This window comes from Oncorhynchus tshawytscha, linkage group LG20, assembly GCF_018296145.1.
Source record: "Oncorhynchus tshawytscha isolate Ot180627B linkage group LG20, Otsh_v2.0, whole genome shotgun sequence".
Taxonomy (NCBI): Eukaryota; Metazoa; Chordata; class Actinopteri; order Salmoniformes; family Salmonidae; genus Oncorhynchus; species Oncorhynchus tshawytscha.
In genome coordinates, this window is record NC_056448.1 from 21547043 (window position 1) to 21568264 (window position 21222).

Sequence of the window (21222 nt, forward strand, 5' to 3'; positions counted from 1 at the left end):
ACAACAGGTTATGTATAATGTATTTTCTGTCTAGAGCATTTTGTCAATGAAATCATATACACGTAAGAATGCATTTAAATGTTAACACAGCTCCTTCAAAATGTGTACGTTTTAGAACGTAGGAGGACCCATCTCTAGACATTCCCACGCCCCAAAATTAAGACAGCAATGCATCATGTTACCATTGGTATATTAAAATGAGTTAGGGTGATGGCACCCTATCCCCTTAATAATCCCACCGACATTGGGGAGGGGACCACTATCAACGTAGAAGCAATTTTTCCATACTTTGGTCATAGTTTTATCCCATTACATGGAGAGAAAAAACCTAACTCAAAAATAGTGACATTCTCCACTCCACCTCCTACAAGCAAGAGTTGAGTGGAATCGACAAAGTACTAGTTTGAACACTTCATCCTCAGTCTCTGAAGAAACCACCAAGTAGCACTATTGAGTAGAGGGAGTCTGTCCAAACATTTATTCATAGAAACTATGGGCTCAATTCAATCGAATCCGCATCGGTTGTTTAACTGCATTAGAGCTGTCAAATCCACAAGCGGCTCCGGGCATTGCCATTGGCTACACAGAGCTGCATTAAGATGCTTGTTTAGAAGTTCATACATTGGAATGTGAGAAGTAATCTACACCTTGATGTGGCTGATTGAAATGAATCCTAATTTGAGTGATTATTTATAGCCGCACTTTCTCGTTATGAACTTTGATGGGATGGGTGTGGTGTCATCAAGGGCACCTGCTCACTGATTTGACAGCTCCAAAACATCAGCTATGCTTTTAGTCTGCCATCACTGGCTAACGTTACAGAATTCCCAAGCATGAAATAAACATGCTGAGATGTGTGTATCTTCAATCTCTGGGTTGACCAATCCTCCAAATATCATGGTCACCTACAGAAATTGAGCTTGAAAAAAATTCAGAATAACTATTTCCATTTGGGGCCGTTCTGGTGGGGCATGTTGCTTGGTGTTACTATACAAGCCTGTGAGGAGAGTGGGCTGGGGTGAGGGACCACAGGTGTAGGGTTAAGATGGAATAGGGTAAGCTGATCGCAGCAGGTAGCCTAGTGGTTAGAGCGTTGGGCCAGTAACCGAAAGGCTGCTAGTTCAAATCCCTGAGCGACTAGTTGAAAATAAATCTGTCTTTGAGCAAGGCACTCAACCCTAATTGCTCCAGGATCCCTGGCTGTGACACCACTCTGAGGGTCTCCGGGGTAGTGGGATATACAACAAAATAACATTTCCATTTCACACTTGTACATGTAAGAAACAGAACAAATATAAAACAGCCCCAATTTGACTTTTGTTTTTAAATCCTAGCTCTGGATTTAAGGGGCAACATCTACCTTTTTTCACCAGCACCCCTGTGTTACACCAGTTACCATGTTTTACACAAAAATATCACCATATTGTAAAACAGTTTGTTTATTTGACAGCAGTATGTAGCGCAGCAAAGAAAAGATTAAACTGTAATAATATTAACCATAACCATAAGGCAACAAACGACAAAGAAAATGCTGGTAAGGACAGACAGATTCTATTGATATGGTCTGGGGGGGAAGAGGAGGAAGTTGGTGCAATGAAACTGATGATCTGAAGGAATCCTTCCCCATAAAGGAAAACGTGTTTTGTTTTCTTAAGTGTCATTAAGTTAAAGAAATCCCTGCACACAGACACACTGTAGTGGCAGGAAAACACCCAGAGCCTTTCCTGTGACGTCATATAGGGAGAAAGACAAGTAGGTCGAGGCGTTTCAGGGGAATTCCAGGTCTCTTGGGCTTTAAAGTGTCTCTCTACTACACTAGTGTTGCCACTCTGAGGTGTAATGTAGAACACCATTAGAGGGATTCCATCTCTGCCTAGTATCAGAGCTTTACCATAAGGACCAGGGGGCTTTGGGTAGAGAGTGGATACCTGTTCTAGACCAGGTTCAACAACTGGACCACGCACAAACACACACACACACACACACACACACACCGCTATTAGTGATCAGTAGCGGGCCGCGTCATACATTACATTTCTTTCACTAACCCTCTCCTTCCCTGGAAGAGACCAAGCCATCGAGGGAAATATTTTACTCATACACATTTCAGTTCAATTAAAATAGTCCTAGATCATTAAACCATGCAGGAGTGATGCAGGGGGAGAGATGCGGAGAGAGTGTCTAGATAACTCAATGTCAGTGGAGGTTAGACTATACAGGCTTGGTTGGTTTCAGATGTGCTAGAGGAGACTTGATTGATAATATAGTAGAAGCTATAAAAGGAAACGTTAAAAAGTATTTCTTCAGGTTTACCCATCTGTCAGTAAACCATGTATTTATACATGGAACTGGAATCCCATGGCGGAGGAGGAGGAAGAGGAGGAGGAAGAGAAAGACGTGAAGACGACGACCATGTGAAAAGGTGGAGGAGGATGCACAGACAGGAAAAGGAATGAGAATAACGAGGGAGGCAGAGGGACGTACACTACTACACAACCCAGCCAACCCATCCCTTGTTCCCTCCCTCCATCCGTGCCCCACCCTCATGCAGTCCCAGTGGAGTGGGGAGGGGATGATGGAGGATGAGGAAAGAGGGGGGAGGTGGAGAAGGACACAGAGAGAGGCGTTGGTCATTAGCAGCCGCAGCCTTCCCTCTGGGGCTGTGGTTCGTTGGATAGTGGGCCTCCCTGGGGGGCAGAGGGCTTGTGTTGGACACCAGACTCTGCAGCGTTCAGGTCCAGACTGCCGTCCTGGATGTTCTGGTAGATCTTCTTAGCCGCCTCCAGAAAGGCATCCTCCACGTTCTCACCCCTGGGGAGAGGACACCCAGTCAGTCACACGGTTAGGAACACAGTCAGTCAGTCAGTCACACGGTTAGGAACACAGTCAGTCAGTCAGTCACACGGCGGGGCATTTCAGCACATTGAAAATGGGAGGTAAAAGCAGGCAGAACGTACAGAGGTCAGTTAACTTACGTTTTGGCGCTGGCTTCCAGGAATAAGAGACCTGTAAGAAGGAATGGAGTCAGACTACTGCAGTTCCCCAACCACCCTGCTCACTCATCGCTCTCCTATGAATGTCCTCATGTCTTTTGCACGCCGTGCATGAATGCATGTGCCATTTCCTCCTCTTGCTCTCCTTCCAATCACCAATCAGCATTCTGTTTGATCCGTGGTAGGGCCGCATTACAGCGCAATTCACATTTAAAGGTATTTTCTAATTGAGCCGGAATCTGCAGCGTTTACCTTGAATGCTGTAATATTGCCTAAAAAAGCTGCGTTGTCGAAATTCACAATCAGGTTGAATTGCAACTCAAGTGAGAGTGTGGGGGCATTATCGCACAGTCAATTCCATAGGGAGGGATAGAGAGAGATTGAGTTTCTCATCTTCCATCTCTCTCAATCCTTCTCGGTCTCATGGAGTCGGAGGGTGTTTCCGACTCACCGTTCTCCTCAGCAAACTGCTTGGCCTCCTCATACGTCACGTCCCTCTGGGCTTCCAGGTCTGCTTTGTTACCTATAAGAATGATCACCTGGGGGAGGAGAGACCGACTCAGTCAGTCCTCCAGGTACCAAACACATCAACATCCTCACTACTCACCTATAGGCAGAAAACGACATGATTCAGCTCGCTCACTTTACCCAGTGTCTTAGAAAGAGAGGTCTTATAACTTATTATTGGTGTGAAAAATGGATTTAGCAATATATACTGTATCGGCTAAACACCATGAAAGATCCAGGTATTACTATACCATTTCCAATGCATCTGGGCACTAGTCATGTATCCTTTTCCAACGTGAGACTCTGTTGTCTGAGTACAAACTAGGTGACTGAGTTTAGGATGTTGCCTTTGTATAAACACCCTAAAAGCATATTCTGCACTGTAAATGAAAGCAGGGTGATTTGGCCATAATACATTTTGTCAAAATCCAATTTAGAGATGCACAGGGCTCTAGGACATCAAACACACTGGGTGTGCTGCAGTAGTCAACATCACACAAGATGCGAGAGACGCACAAGATGAGAGAGAGCGAGAGAGCGAGATGCACAAGATGAGAGAGAGAGAGCGAGATGCACAAGATGAGAGAGAGAGAGCGAGAGAGACAAGATGAGAGAGCGAGAGAGACAAGATGAGAGAGAGAGAGCGAGATGCACAAGATGAGAGAGAGAGAGCGAGAGAGACAAGATGAGAGAGCGAGAGAGACAAGATGAGAGAGAGAGAGCGAGAGAGACAAGATGAGAGAGAGAGAGCGAGAGAGACAAGATGAGAGAGAGAGAGCGAGAGAGACAAGATGAGAGAGAGAGAGATGAGAGAGACAAGATGAGAGAGAGAGAGCGAGAGAGACAAGATGAGAGAGAGCGAGAGAGACAAGATGAGAGAGAGCGAGAGAGACAAGATGAGAGAGAGCGAGAGAGACAAGATGAGAGAGAGCGAGAGAGACAAGATGAGAGAGAGCGAGAGAGACAAGATGAGAGAGAGCGAGAGAGACAAGATGAGAGAGAGCGAGAGAGACAAGATGAGAGAGAGCGAGAGAGGTAAAACGTTCCACTGTAATAGTGAAGGTGTAAACTTGGCAGTAGAAAATCTTAACAGTATATTTGACCTCTCAGCTTCCCTATCAAATCTAAAAATCTCAAATAGAAAACCGAAGAAAACTAACAATAATGACAAATAGTTTGATGAAGAATGCAAAAATCTAAGAAAGAAATTGAGAAACCTGTCCAACCAAAAACATAGAGACCCAGAAAACCTGAGTCTACGCCTTCACTATGGTGAATCACTAAAACAATACAGAAATACACTACGGAAAAAGAAGGAACAGCATGTCAGAAATCAGCTCAATGCAATTGAAGAATCCATAGACTAACCACTTCTGGGAAAATTGGAAAACACTAAACAAATAACAACACAAAGAGTTATCTATCCAAAATGGAGATGTATGGGTAAACCACTTCTCCAATCTTTTTGGCTCTATAACAAAGAATAAAGAGCAAAAACATATACATGATTAAAGACTACCAGAACCCACTGGATTCTCCAATTACATTGAATGAGTTACAGGACAAAATAAAAACCCTCCAACCCAAAAAGGCCTGTGGTGTTGATGGTATCCTCAATGAAATGATCAAATATACAGACAACAAATTCCAAATTGGCTATACTAAAACTCTTTAACATCATACTTAGCTCTGGCATCTTCCCCAATATTTGGAACCAAGGACTGATCAGCCCAATTCACAAAAGTGGAGACAAATTTGACCCCAATAACTACCGTGGAATATGTGTCAACAGTAACCTTGGGAAAATCCTCTGCATTATCATTAACAGCAGACTCGTACATTTCCTCAATGAAAACAATGTACTGAGCAAATGTCAAATTGGCTTTTTACCAAATTACCGTACAACAGACCATGTATTCACCCTGCACACCCTAATTGACAACCAAACAAACCAAAACAAAGGCAAAGTCTTCTCATGCTTTGTTGATTTCAAAAAAGCCTTCGACTCAATTTGGCATGAGGGTCTGCTATACAAACTGGTGTTGGGGGTAAAACATACGACATTATAAAATCCATGTACACAAACGACAAGTGTGCGGTTAAAATTGGCAAAAAACACATTTCTTCACACAGGGTCGTGGGGTTAGACAGGGATGCAGCTTAAGCCCCACCCTCTTCAACATATATATCAACGAATTGGCGCGGGCACTAGAAAAGTCTGCAGCACCCGGCCTCCCCCTGCTAGAATCCGAAGTCAAATGTCTGCTGTTTGCTGATGATCTGGTGCTTCTGTCACCAACCAAGGAGGGCCTACAGCAGCACCTAGATCTTATGCACAGATTCTGTCAGACCTGGGCCCTGACAGTAAATCTCAGTAAGACCAAAAATAATGGTGTTCCAAAAAAGGTCCAGTCACCAGGACCACAAATACAAATTCCATCTAGACACTGTTGCCCTAGACACACAAAAAAACTATACATACCTTGGCCTAAACATCAGCACCACAGGTAACTTCCACAAAGCTGTGAACGATCTGAGAGACAAGGCAAGAAGGGCATTCTATGCCATCAAAAGGAACTTTTAATTCAACATACCAATTAGGATTTGGCTAAAAATACTTGAAATCAGTCAGAGCCCATTGCCCTTTAAGGTTGTGAGGTCTGGGGTCCGCTCACCAACCAAGACTTCACAAAATGGGACAAACACCAAATTAAGACTGCACGCAGAATTCTGCAAAAATATCCCCCATCTACAACATAGAACACCAAATAATGCATGCAGAGCAGAATTAGGCCGATACCCACTAATTATCAAAATCCAGAAAAGAGCCGTTAAATTCTATAACCACCTAAAAGGAAGCGATTCCCAAACCTTCCATAACAAAGCCATCACCTACAGAGAGATGAACCTGGAGCAGAGTCCCCTAAGCAAGCTGGTCCTGGGGCTCTGTTCACAAACACAAACACCCTACAGAGCCCCAGGACAACAGCACAATTAGACCCAACCAAATCATGAGAAAACAAAAAGATAATTACTTGACACATTGGAAAGAATTAACAAAAAAACAGAGCAAACTAGAATGCTATTTGGCCCTACACAGAGAGTACACAGCAGCGGAATACCTGACCACTGTGACTGACCCAAAATTAAGGAAAGCTTTGACTATGTACAGACTCAGTGAGCATAGCCTTGCTATTGAGAAAGGCCGCCGTAGGCAGACATGGCTCTCAAGAGAAGACAGGCTATGTGCTCACTGCCCACAAAATGAGGTGGAAACTGAGCGGCACTTCCTAACCTCCTGCCCAATGTATGACCATATTAGAGAGACATATTTCCCTCAGATTACACAGATCCACAAAGAATTCGAAAACAAATCCAATTTTGAAAAACTCCCATATCTACTGGGTGAAATTCCACAGTGTGCCATCACAGCAGCAAGATTTGTGACCTATTGCCACGAGAAAAGGGCAACCAGTGAAGAACAAACACCATTGTAAATACAACCCATATTTATGCTTATTTATTTTATCTTGTGTCCTTTAACCATTTGTACATTGTATATATATATATATATATATATTTATAATATGACATTTGTAATGTCTTTATTGTTTTGAAACTTCTGTATGTGTAATGTTTACTGTTAATTTTTTAATTGTTTTTCACTTTATATATATTATCTACCTCACTTGCTTTGGCAATGTTAACATGTTTCCCATGCCAATAAAGCCCTTGAATTGAATTGAGAGAGAGCGACGCACAAGATGAGAGAGAGCGAGAGAGGCACAAGATGAGAGCGAGAGACGCACAAGATGAGAGAGAGCGAGAGAGAGATGAGAGAGAGCGAGAGAGAGAGACACAAGATGAGAGAGAGCGAGCACAAGATGAGAGACGCACAAGATGAGAGAGAGCGAGAGAGAGAGCGCACAAGATGAGAGAGAGCGAGAGAGCGACGCACAAGATGAGAGAGAGAGACGAGAGAGAGACGCACAAGATGAGAGAGAGCGAGAGAGAGACGCACAAGATGAGAGAGAGCGAGAGAGAGACGCGACAAGATGAGAGAGAGCGAGAGAGAGACGCACAAGATGAGAGAGAGCGAGAGAGAGACGCACAAGATGAGAGAGAGCGAGAGAGAGACGCACAAGATGAGAGAGAGCGAGAGAGAGACGCACAAGATGAGAGAGAGCGAGAGAGAGACGCACAAGATGAGAGAGAGCGAGAGAGAGACGCACAAGATGAGAGAGAGCGAGAGAGAGACGCACAAGATGAGAGAGAGCGAGAGAGAGACGCACAAGATGAGAGAGAGCGAGAGAGAGACGCACAAGATGAGAGAGAGCGAGAGAGAGACGCACAAGATGAGAGAGAGCGAGAGAGAGACGCACAAGATGAGAGAGAGCGAGAGAGAGACGCACAAGATGAGAGAGAGCGAGAGAGAGAGCGATGAGAGAGAGCACAAGATGAGAGAGATGAGAGAGCGAGAGAGACGAAGATGAGAGAGAGAGAGACACAAGATGAGAGAGAGCGAGAGAGACGCACAAGATGAGAGAGCGAGAGAGACGCACAAGATGAGAGAGAGCGAGAGAGACGCACAAGATGAGAGAGCGAGAGAGACGCACAAGATGAGAGAGCGAGAGAGACGCACAAGATGAGAGAGCGAGAGAGACGACACAAAGATGAGAGAGCGAGAGAGAGAGCACAAGATGAGCACAAGATGAGAGAGAGGCACAAGATGAGAGAAGAGAGAGAGAGCGAGAGAGACGCACAAGATGAGAGAGAGAGAGACACAAGATGAGAGAGAGGCACAAGATGAGAGAAAGCGAGAGAGAGAGAGCGAGAGAGAGAGACGCACAAGATGAGACGAGCGAGAGCGAGAGAGACGCACAAGATGAGCGAGAGCGAGAGAGACGCACAAGATGAGCGAGAGCGAGAGAGACGCACAAGATGAGCGAGAGCGAGAGAGACGCACAAGATGAGCGAGAGCGAGAGAGCCGCACAAGACGAGACGAGAGAGCGAAGATGAGCGAGCGAGCCGCACAAGACGCGAGAGCGAACGAGCGAGAGCGATGAGCACAAGACGCGAGAGCGAACGAGAGAGCCGCACAAGACGCGAGAGCGAACGAGAGAGACGCACAAGACGCGAGCGACAAGACGAGAGAGAGAGACGCACAAGACGAGAGAGCGAAGAGAGAGAGAGACGCACAAGACGCGAGAGCGAACGAGAGAGAGCCGCACAAGACGCGAGAGCGAACGAGCCGCACAAGACGCGAGAGAGACGAACGAGCGAGCCAAGATGACAAGACGCGAGAGCGAACGAGCGAGCCGCACAAGACGCGAGAGCGAACGAGAGAGCCGCACAAGACGCGAGAGCGAACGAGAGAGCCGCACAAGACGCGAGAGCGAAGCGAGAGAGCCGCACAAGACGCGAGAGCGAACGAGAGAGAGCACAAGACGCGAGAGCGAACGAGAGAGCCGCACAAGACGCGAGAGCGAACGAGAGAGCCGCACAAGACGCGAGAGCGAACGAGAGAGCCGCACAAGACGCGAGAGCGAACGAGAGAGCCGCACAAGACGCGAGAGCGAACGAGAGAGCCGCACAAGACGCGAGAGCGAACGAGAGAGCCGCACAAGACGCGAGAGCGAAGAGAGAGAGAGCACAAGACGCGAGAGCGAACGAGAGAGCCGCACAAGACGCGAGAGCGAGCGAGAGAGAGAGAGCCGCACAAGACGCGAGAGCGAGCGAGCCGACAAGACGCGAGAGCGAGCGAGCCGCACAAGACGCGAGAGCGAGCGAGCCGCACAAGACGCGAGAGCGAGCGAGCGAGCCGCACAAGACGCGAGAGCGACAAGATGAGACGCGAGAGCGAGCGAGCCGCACAAGACGCGAGAGCGAGCGAGCCGCACAAGACGCGAGAGCGAGCGAGCCGCACAAGACGCGAGAGCGAGCGAGCCGCACAAGACGCGAGAGCGAGCGAGCCGCACAAGACGCGAGAGCGAGCGAGCCGCACAAGACGCGAGAGCGAGAGCGACAAGACGCGAGAGCGAGCGAGAGCCGCACAAGACGCGAGAGCGAACGACAAGACGAGAGCGAGCGAGCGCACAAGACGCGAGAGCGAACGAGAGAGCCGCACAAGACGCGAGAGCGAACGAGAGCCGACGCAGAGACGCGAGAGCGAACGAGAGAGCCGCACAAGACGCGAGAGCGAACGAGAGAGCCGCACAAGACGCGAGAGCGAACGAGAGCGAGCCGCACAAGACGCGAGAGCGAACGAGAGCACAAGACGCGAGAGCGAACGAGAGCGCCGCACGAGAGCGAGCGAGCCGCACAAGACGCGAGAGCGAACGAGAGAGCCGCACAAGACGCGAGAGCGAACGAGAGAGCGCACAAGACGCGAGAGCGAACGAGAGCCGCACAAGACGCGAGAGAGCCGCACAAGACGCGAGAGCGAACGAGAGCCGCACAAGACGCGAGAGCGAACAAGAGAGCGCACAAGACGCGAGAGCGAACGAGAGCGCGCACAAGACGCGAGAGACGAACGAGCGAGCCGCACAAGACGCGAGAGCGAACGAGAGAGCCGCACAAGACGCGAGAGCGAACGAGAGAGCCGCACAAGACGCGAGAGCGAACGAGAGAGCCGCACAAGACGCGAGAGCGAACGAGAGAGCCGCACAAGACGCGAGAGCGAACGAGAGAGCCGCACAAGACGCGAGAGCGAACGAGAGAGCCGCACAAGACGCGAGAGCGAACGAGCGAGCCGCACAAGACGCGAGAGCGAACGAGAGAGCCGCACAAGACGCGAGAGCGAACGAGAGAGCCGCACAAGACGCGAGAGCGAACGAGAGAGCCGCACAAGACGCGAGAGCGAACGAGAGCCGCACAAGACGCGAGAGCGAACGAGAGCCGCACAAGACGCGAGAGCGAACGAGAGAGCCGCACAAGACGCGACAAGACGCGAGAGCGAACGAGAGAGCCGCACAAGACGCGAGAGCGAACGAGAGAGCCGCACAAGACGCGAGAGCGAACGAGAGAGCCGCACAAGACGCGAGAGCGAACGAGAGAGCCGCACAAGACGCGAGAGCGAACGAGAGCCGCACAAGACGCGAGAGCGAACGAGAGAGCCGCACAAGACGCGAGAGCGAACGAGAGAGCCGCACAAGACGCGAGAGCGAACGAGAGAGCCGCACAAGACGCGAGAGCGAACGAGAGAGCCGCACAAGACGCGAGAGCGAGCGAGCCGCACAAGACGCGAGAGCGAGCGAGCCGCACAAGACGCGAGAGCGAGCGAGCCGCACAAGACGCGAGAGCGAGCGAGCGAGCCGCACAAGACGCGAGAGCGAGCGAGCGAGCCGCACAAGACGCGAGAGCGAGCGAGCCGCACAAGACGCGAGAGCGAGCGAGAGAGCCGCACAAGACGCGAGAGCGAGCGAGAGAGCCGCACAAGACGCGACGCGAGAGCGAGCGAGAGAGCCGCACAAGACGAGAGAGAGAGCGCACAAGACGCGAGAGCGAGCGAGAGAGCCGCACAAGACGCGAGAGCGAGCGAGAGAGCCGCACAAGACGCGAGAGCGAGCGAGAGAGCCGCACAAGACGCGAGAGCGAGCGAGAGAGCCGCACAAGACGCGAGAGCGAGCGAGAGAGCCGCACAAGACGCGAGAGCGAGCGAGAGAGCCGCACAAGACGCGAGAGCGAGCGAGAGAGCCGCACAAGACGCGAGAGCGAGCGAGAGAGCCGCACAAGACGCGAGAGCGAGCGAGAGAGCCGCACAAGACGCGAGAGCGAGCCGCACAAGACGCGAGAGCGAGCGAGAGAGCCGCACAAGACGCGAGAGCGAGCGAGAGAGCCGCACAAGACGCGAGAGTGAGCGAGAGAGCAGCACAAGACGCGAGAGTGAGCGAGAGAGCAGCACAAGACGCGAGAGCGAGCGAGAGAGCCGCACAAGACGCGAGAGCGAGCGAGAGAGCCGCACAAGACGCGAGAGCGAGCGAGAGAGCCGCACAAGACGCGAGAGCGAGCGAGAGAGCAGCACAAGACGCGAGAGCGAGCGAGAGAGCCGCACAAGACGAGAGAGACGCACAAGACGAGAGAGACGCACAAGGCGAGAGAGACGCACAACGGCGAGGCGAGAGAGACGCACACACAGCGAGAGAGCGAGAGAGACACACACAAGGCGAGAGAGCGAGAGAGACACACACACGGCGAGAGAGCGAGAGAGACACACACACACAGAGGCGAGAGAGACACACACGGCGAGAGAGCGAGAGACACACACACACACGGCGAGAGAGCGAGAGAGACACACACACACGGCGAGAGAGCGAGAGAGACACACGAGCGAGAGACACACACACACACACACGGCGAGAGAGCGAGAGAGACACACACACGGCGAGAGAGCGAGAGAGACACACACACGGCGAGAGAGCGAGAGAGACACACACACACGGCGAGAGAGCGAGAGAGACACACACACACACGGCGAGAGAGCGAGAGAGACACACACACGAGAGAGACACACACGGCGAGAGAGCGAGAGAGACACACACACACGGCGAGAGAGCGAGAGAGACACACACACATCGAGAGAGAGAGAGACACACACGGCGAGAGAGCGAGAGAGACACACACACGGCGAGAGAGCGAGAGAGACACACACACACACGGCGAGAGAGCGAGAGAGACACACACACACACACACGGCGAGAGAGCGAGAGAGACACACACACACACGGCGAGAGAGCGAGAGAGACACACACACACACACGGCGAGAGAGCGAGAGACACACACACACACACACGGCGAGAGAGCGAGAGAGACACACACACACACGGCGAGAGAGCGAGAGAGACACACACACACACACGGCGAGAGAGCGAGAGAGACACACACACACACACGGCGAGAGAGCGAGAGAGACACACACACACACGGCGAGAGAGCGAGAGAGACACACACACACACGGCGAGAGAGCGAGAGAGACACACACACACACACACGGCGAGAGAGCGAGAGAGACACACACACACAGGGCGGAGAGCGAGAGAGACACACACACAGAGAGCGAGAGAGACACACACACAAGGCGAGAGAGACACACACACACGGCAAGGCGAGAGAGACACACACACCGGCGGCGAGAGGCGACACACACACACACGGGGCGCCAGAGGCGAGGCGAGAGAGACACACACACACAAGGCGAGAGAGCGAGAGAGACACACACACACAAGGCGAGAGAGCGAGAGAGACACACACAGGCGAGAGAGCGAGAGAGACACACACACAAGGCGAGAGAGCGAGAGAGACACACACAAGGCGAGAGAGAGAGAGACACACACACACACACAGGCGAGAGAGCGAGAGAGACACACACACACACGGCGAGAGAGCGAGAGAGAGACACACACAAGGCGAGAGAGCGAGAGAGAGACACACACAAGGCGAGAGAGCGAGAGAGAGACACACACAAGGCGAGAGAGCGAGAGAGAGACACACAAGGCGAGAGAGCGAGAGACACACACACACAGGCGAGAGAGCGAGAGACACACACACACACAAGGCGAGAGAGCGAGAGACACACAAGGCGAGAGAGCGAGAGACACACAAAAGGCGAGAGAGAGACACACAAGATGAGAGAGAGAGAGAGACACAGCGAGAAATGGGACAGGGAGAAAAATGTCAATCAGGAGAGAGAACACCAGAGAGGAGCCTTGGCAGTACAATTAGACATCCAACCAAACAAAGGGTGTTAAGAGAGTCAGACAGGAAGCCAGAGGAGCAGTGTGAAACCATGCTTACAGTATTGGGGTTGGTGAGGTTTCTGGCGTCAGTCAGCCAGCTGCTGAGGTGGTTGTATGTGCTTCTCCTGTGGCACACACAGAAGAGGACATTAGTTACCATGGGACAAAACAGATTGTGCCACATCCTAAGTGGGATCAAAGGTGCGGCGGTGAGATATGGCGACATGTCTGTGGGCCTGTATCTAAAACCTTTCACTAATAGAAAAGACGTTCTGACATTAGTTCTTAGTCTGAGGCAAAACTACAGTTTAAGAAAACGGGAGGGCAACAGGATGCAGACTCCATGTTTGCTCAGGTAGAGGGGGGGCACTTTATGGTATCGGTCTCTTTTCCTCTCCTACTCAAATGTAGGCCTCCAGACACAGACCAATGTTAATTCCAGACAGATGATCTGAAAAGGGTGTGTTGTGTATTGTAGAACAGGCTGAGGGGGCCAGGAAGACTAGGATGAAGTTGACCCTAGAGGCTGATCTGAGGTCAGTTATGTGTTTCTCAACCTAACGGTTTAGATTAGGAGCATCTGACCCCAGATCTGGACCTACAGACAGCTACTACCTGGAACTTCAATGTTCGGACACATCTGTGTGTGTGTGTGCGCCTGGTGATGTCGTAGACCATGAGTGTGTGTGTGTGTGTGTGTGTGTGTGTGTGTGTGTGTGTGTGTGTGTGTGTGTGTGTGTGTGTGTGTGTGTGTGCGCCTGGTGATGTCGTAGACCATGAGTGTGTGTGTACACCTGGTGATGTCGTAGACCATGAGTGTGTGTGTGTGTGTGTGTACACCTGGTGATGTCGTAGACCATGAGTGTGTGTGTGTGTGTGTGTGTGTGTGTGTGTGTACCTGGTGATGTCGTAGACCATGAGTGTGTGTGTGTGTGTGTACCTGGTGATGTCGTAGACCATGAGTGTGTGTGTGTGTGTGTGTACCTGGTGATGTCGTGTGTGTGTACCATGAGTGTGTGTGTGTGTGTGTGTGTACCTGGTGATGTCGTAGACCATGAGTGTGTGTGTGTGTGTGTGTACCTGGTGATGTCGTAGACCATGAGTGTGTGTGATGTGTGTGTGTGTGTGTGTGTGTACCTGGTGATGTCGTAGACCATGAGTGTGTGTGTGTGTGTGTGTGTACCTGGTGATGTCGTAGACCATGAGTGTGTGTGTGTGTGTGTACCTGGTGATGTCGTAGACCATGAGTGTGTGTGTGTGTGTGTACCTGGTGATGTCGTAGACCATGAGTGTGTGTGTGTGTACCTGGTGATGTCGTAGACCATGAGTGTGTGTGTGTGTACCTGGTGATGTCGTAGACCATGAGTGTGTGTGTGTGTGTGTGTGTACCTGGTGATGTCGTAGACCATGAGTGTGTGTACCTGGTGATGTCGTAGACCATGAGTGTGTGTGTGTGTGTGTACCTGGTGATGTCGTAGACCATCAGTGTGTGTGTGTGTACCTGGTGATGTCGTAGACCATGAGTGTGTGTGTGTGTGTGTGTACCTGGTGATGTCGTAGACCATGAGTGTGTGTGTGTGTACACCTGGTGATGTCGTAGACCATGAGTGTGTGTGTGTGTGTGTGTACCTGGTGATGTCGTAGACCATGAGTGTGTGTGTGTGTGTGTGTACCTGGTGATGTCGTAGACCATGAGTGTGTGTGTGTGTGTGTGTACCTGGTGATGTCGTAGACCATGAGTGTGTGTGTGTGTGTGTGTACCTGGTGATGTCGTAGACCATGAGTGTGTGTGTGTGTGTGTGTACCTGGTGATGTCGTAGACCATGAGTGTGTGTGTGTGTGTGTGTGTGTGTGTGGTGATGTCGTAGACCATGAGTGTGTGTGTGTGTGTGTGTGTACCTGGTGATGTCGTAGACCATGAGTGTGTGTGTGTGTGCGTGTGTACCTGGTGATGTCGTAGACCATGAGTGTGTGTGTGTGTGTGTGTGTACCTGGTGATGTCGTAGACCATGAGTGTGTGTGTGTGTGTGTGTACCTGGTGATGTCGTAGACCATGAGTGTGTGTGTGTGTGTGTGTACCTGGTGATGTCGTAGACCATGAGTGTGTGTGTGTGTGTGTGTGTACCTGGTGATGTCGTAGACCATGAGTGTGTGTGTGTGTGCGTGTGTACCTGGTGATGTCGTAGACCATGAGTGTGTGTGTGTGTGTGTGTGTACCTGGTGATGTCGTAGACCATGAGTGTGTGTGTGTGTGTGTGTACCTGGTGATGTCGTAGACCATGAGTGTGTGTGTGTGTGTGTGTACCTGGTGATGTCGTAGACCATGAGTGTGTGTGTGTGTGTGTACCTGGTGATGTCGTAGACCATGAGTGTGTGTGTGTGTGTACCTGGTGATGTCGTAGACCATGAGTGTGTGTGTGTGTGTACCTGGTGATGTGTGTGTGACCATGAGTGTGTGTGTGTGTGTGTGTACCTGGTGATGTCGTAGACCATGAGTGTGTGTGTGTGTGTGTGTGTGTGATGTGTGTGTGTGTGTGTGTGTGTGTGTGTGTGTGTGTACCTGGTGATGTCATGTAGACCATGAGTGTGTGTGTGTGTGTGTACCTGGTGATGTCGTAGACCATGAGTGTGTGTGTGTGTGTGTGTGTGTGTGTGATGTGTGTGTGTGTGTGTGTGTGTGTGTACCTGGTGATGTCGTAGACCATGAGTGTGTGTGTGTACCTGGTGATGTCGTAGACCATGAGTGTGTGTGTGTACCTGGTGATGTCGTAGACCATGAGTGTGTGTGTGTGTGTGTGTACCTGGTGATGTCGTAGACCATGAGTGTGTGTGTGTGTGTGTGTGTGTGTGTGTGTGTGTGTGTGTGTACCTGGTGATGTCGTAGACCATGAGTGTGTGTGTGTGTGTGTACTGGTGATGTCGTAGACCATGAGTGTGTGTGTGTGTACCTGGTGATGTCGTAGACCATGAGTGTGTGTGTGTGTGTGTGTGTGTGTGTGTACCTGGTGATGTCATACCATGAGACCATGAGTGTGTGTGTGTGTGTGTACCTGGTGATGTCGTAGACCATGAGTGTGTGTGTGTGTGTGTGTGTGTGTACCTGGTGATGTCGTAGACCATGAGTGTGTGTACCTGGTGATGTCGTAGACCATGAGTGTGTGTGTGTGTGTGTGTACCTGGTGACGTCGTAGACCATCAGTGTGTGTGTGTGTACCTGGTGATGTCGTAGACCATGAGTGTGTGTGTGTGTGTGTGTGTACCTGGTGATGTCGTAGACCATGAGTGTGTGTGTGTACACCTGGTGATGTCGTAGACCATGAGTGTGTGTGTGTGTACACCTGGTGATGTCGTAGACCATGAGTGTGTGTGTGTGTACACCTGGTGATGTCGTAGACCATGAGTGTGTGTGTGTGTGTGTGTGTGTACCTGGTGATGTCGTAGACCATGAGTGTGTGTGTGTGTGTGTGTGTGTGTACCTGGTGATGTCGTGACCATGAGTGTGTGTGTGTGTACCTGGTGATGTCGTAGACCATGAGTGTGTGTGTGTGTGTACCTGGTGATGTCGTAGACCATGAGTGTGTGTGTGTGTGTGTGTGTACCTGGTGATGTCGTAGACCATGAGTGTGTGTGTGTACCTGGTGATGTCGTAGACCATGAGTGTGTGTGTGTGTGTGTGTACCTGGTGATGTCGTAGACCATGAGTGTGTGTGTGTGTGTGTGTGTGTACCTGGTGATGTCTGACCATGAGTGTGTGTGTGTGTGTGTGTGTACCTGGTGATGTCGTGACCATGTGTGTGTGTGTGTGTGTACCTGGTGATGTCGTAGACCATGAGTGTGTGTGTGTGTGTGTACCTGGTGATGTCGTAGACCATGAGTGTGTGTGTGTGTGTGTACCTGGTGATGTCGTAGACCATGAGTGTGTGTGTGTGTGTGTACCTGGTGATGTCGTAGACCATGAGTGTGTGTGTGTGTACCTGGTGATGTCGTAGACCATGAGTGTGTGTGTGTGTACCTGGTGATGTCGTAGACCATGAGTGTGTGTGTGTGTGTGTGTGTGTGTGTACCTGTGTGTGTGTGTGTGGTGATGTCGGTGATGTCATGAGTGTGTGTGTGTGTGTGTGTGTGTGTGTGTGTGTACCTGGTGATGTCGTAGACCATGAGTGTGTGTGTGTGTACCTGGTGATGTCGTAGACCATGAGTGTGTGTGTGTGTGTGCGTGTGTACCTGGTGATGTCGTAGACCATGTGTGTGTGTGTGTGTGTGTGTGTGTGTGTGTGTGTGTGTGTGTGGTGATGTCGTAGACCATGAGTGTGTGTGTGTGTGTGTGTGTGGTGATGTGTGTGTGTGTGTGTGTGTGTGTGTGTACCTGGTGATGCCGTAGACCATGAGTGTGTGTGTGTGTGTGTGTGTGTGTGTGGTGATGTCGTAGACCATGAGTGTGTGTGTGTGTGTGTGTACCTGGTGATGTCGTAGACCATGAGTGTGTGTACCTGGTGATCTCATAGACCATGAGTGTGTGTGTGTGTGTGTACCTGGTGATGTCGTAGACCATGAGTGTGTGTTGTGTGTGTGTACCTGGTGATGTCGTAGACCATGAGTGTGTGTTGTGTGTGTGTGTACCTGGTGATGTCGTAGACCATGAGTGTGTGTGTGTGTGTGTGTACCTGGTGATGTCGTAGACCATGAGTGTGTGTGTGTGTGTGTACCTGGTGATGTCGTGTGTGTGTGTGAGTGTGTGTGTGTGTGTGTGTGTGTGTACCTGGTGATGTCGTAGACCATGAGTGTGTGTGTGTGTGTGTGTGTGTGTACCTGGTGATGTCGTAGACCATGAGTGTGTGTGTGTGTGTGTGTGTGTGTGTGTACCTGGTGATGTCGTAGACCATGAGTGTGTGTGTGTGTGTGTGTGTACCTGGTGATGTCGTAGACCATGAGTGTGTGTGTGTGTACCTGGTGATGTCGTAGACCGTGTGTGTGTGTGTGTGTGTGTGTGTGTGTGTGTACCTGGTGATGTCGTAGACCATGAGTGTGTGTTGTGTGTGTGTGTGTACCTGGTGATGTCGTAGACCATGAGTGTGTGTGTGTGTGTGTGTAGGTGATGTCGTAGACCATGAGTGTACCTGGTGATGTCGTGACCATGAGTGTGTGTGTGTGTGTGTGTGTGTGTGTGTACCTGGTGATGTCGTAGACCATGAGTGTGTGTTGTGTGTGTGTGTGTACCTGGTGATGTCGTAGACCATGAGTGTGTGTGTGTGTGTGTGTACCTGGTGATGTCGTAGACCGTGTGTGTGTGTGTGTGTGTGTACCTGGTGATGTCGTAGACCATGAGTGTGTGTGTGTGTGTGTGTGTACCTGGTGATGTCGTAGACCATGAGTGTGTGTGTGTGTGTGTGTGTACCTGGTGATGTCGTAGACCATGAGTGTGTGTGTGTGTGTGTGTGTGTGTGTGTGTGTGTACCTGTGTACCTGATGTCGTAGACCATGAGTGTGTGTGTGTGTGTGTGTGTACCTGGTGATGTCGTAGACCATGAGTGTGTGTTGTGTGTGTGTGTGTACCTGGTGATGTCGTAGACCGTGTGTGTGTGTGTGTGTACCTGGTGATGTCGTGTGACCTGTGTGTGTGTGTGTGTGTGTGTGTGTGTGTGTACCTGGTGATGTCGTAGACCATGAGTGTGTGTTGTGTGTGTGTGTGTACCTGGTGATGTCGTAGACCATGAGTGTGTGTGTGTGTGTGTGTGTGTACCTGGTGATGTCGTAGACCATGAGTGTACCTGGTGATGTCGTAGACCATGAGTGTGTGTTGTGTGTGTGTACCTGGTGATGTCGTAGACCATGAGTGTGTGTGTGTGTGTGTGTGTGTACCTGGTGATGTGTGTGTGTGTGTGTACCATGAGTGTGTGTGTGTGTGTGTGTGTGTGTGTACCTGGTGATGTCGTAGACCGTGTGTGTGTGTGTGTGTGTACCTGGTGATGTCGTAGACCATGAGTGTGTGTGTGTGTGTGTGTGTGTACCTGGTGATGTCGTAGACCGTGTGTGTGTGTGTGTGTGTGTGTGTACCTGGTGATGTCGTGTGTGACCACCTGGTGATGTCGTGAGTGTGTGTGTGTGTGTGTGTGTGTACCTGGTGATGTCGACCATGTGTGTGTGTGTGTGTACCTGGTGATGTCGTAGACCGTGTGTGTGTGTGTGTGTGTGTGTGTGTGTGTACCTGGTGATGTCGTAGACCATGAGTGTGTGTTGTGTGTGTGTGTGTACCTGGTGATGTCGTAGACCATGAGTGTGTGTGTGTGTGTGTGTGTACCTGGTGATGTCGTAGACCATGAGTGTACCTGGTGATGTCGTAGACCATGAGTGTGTGTTGTGTGTGTGTGTACCTGGTGATGTCGTAGACCATGAGTGTGTGTGTGTGTGTGTGTACCTGGTGATGTCGTAGACCATGAGTGTGTGTGTGTGTGTGGTGATGTACCTGGTGATGTCGTGTGACCTGGTGATGTCGTAGTGTGTGTGTGTGTGTGTGTGTGTGTACCTGGTGATGTCGTAGACCGTGTGTGTGTGTGTGTGTGTGTACCTGGTGATGTCGTAGACCATGAGTGTGTGTGTGTGTGTGTGTGTGTGTGTGTACCTGGTGATGTCGTAGACCGTGTGTGTGTGTGTGTGTGTGTGTGTGTGTGTGGTGATGTCGTAGACCATGAGTGTGTGTGTGTGTGTGTGTGGTGATGTCGTGTGTGTGTGTGTGTGTGTGTGTGTGTGTGTGTGTGTACCTGGTGATGTCGTAGACCATGAGTGTGTGTGTGTGTGTGTGTGTACCTGGTGATGTCGTAGACCATGAGTGTGTGTGTGTGTGTGTGTGTGTACTGGTGATGTCGTAGACCATGAGTGTGTGTGTGTGTGTGTGTACCTGGTGATGTCGTAGACCATGAGTGTGTGTGTGTGTGTACCTGGTGATGTCGTAGACCATGAGTGTGTGTGTGTGTGTGTGTACCTGGTGACCTGGTGATGTCGTAGACCATGAGTGTGTGTGTGTGTGTGTGTGTACCTGGTGATGTCGTAGACCATGAGTGTGTGTGTGTGTGTGTACCTGGTGATGTCGTAGACCATGAGTGTGTGTGTGTGTACCTGGTGATGTCGTAGACCATGAGTGTGTGTGTGTGTGTGTGTACCTGGTGATGTCGTAGACCATGAGTGTGTGTGTGTGTGTGTGTACCTGGTGATGTCGTAGACCATGAGTGTGTGTGTGTGTGTGTACCTGGTGATGTCGTAGACCATGAGTGTGTGTGTGTGTGTGTGTGTGTGTGTGTGTACCTGGTGATGTCGTAGACCATGAGTGTGTGTGTGTGTGTGTGTGTACCTGGTGATGTCGTAGACCATGAGTGTGTGTGTGTGTGTGTGTGTACCTGGTGATGTCGTAGACCATGAGTGTGTGTGTGTGTGTGTGTACCTGGTGATGTCGTAGACCATGAGTGTGTGTGTGTGTGTGTGTGTGTGTACCTGGTGATGTCGTAGACCATGAGTGTGTGTGTGTGTGTGTGTGTGTGTGTGTGTGTGTGTGTGTGTGCACCTGGTGATGTCGTAGACCATGAGTGTGTGTGTGTGTGTGTGTGTGTGTGTGTGTGTGTGTGTGTGTGTGTGTGTGGTGATGTCGACCATGAGTGTGTGTGTGTGTGTGTGTGTGTGTGTGTGTGTGTGTACCTGGTGATGTCGTAGACCATGAGTGTGTGTGTGTGTGTGTGTACCTGGTGATGTCGTAGACCATGAGTGTGTGTGTGTGTGTGTGTGTGTACCTGGTGATGTCGTAGACCATGAGTGTGTGTGTGTGTGTGTGTGTACCTGGTGATGTCGTAGACCATGAGTGTGTGTGTGTGTGTGTACCTGGTGATGTCGTAGACCATGAGTGTGTGTGTGTGTGTGTGTGTGTGTACCTGGTGATGTCGTGACCATGAGTGTGTGTGTGTGTGTGTGTGTGTACCTGGTGATGTGTGTGTGTGTGT

General features: G+C 50.6%; 1 protein-coding gene across 1 annotated transcript in view; it reads right to left on the reverse strand.

Moving 5' to 3' along the window:
- Positions 1–2: 2 nt before the first annotated feature.
- LOC112219307 (ras-related protein Rab-14) overlaps positions 3–21222 on the reverse strand; it is a 52387-nt gene continuing 31167 nt past the window's right edge. Inside the window, exons 5-8 of the mRNA XM_042302343.1 lie at positions 13296–13362; positions 3445–3532; positions 2976–3006; positions 3–2811 (exon numbers count right to left, since the gene is read on the reverse strand). Of these exons, the coding sequence (XP_042158277.1) occupies positions 2634–2811; positions 2976–3006; positions 3445–3532; positions 13296–13362 (364 nt within the window). The 3' untranslated portion in view covers positions 3–2633. The remainder of the gene's footprint in view (positions 2812–2975; positions 3007–3444; positions 3533–13295; positions 13363–21222) is intronic.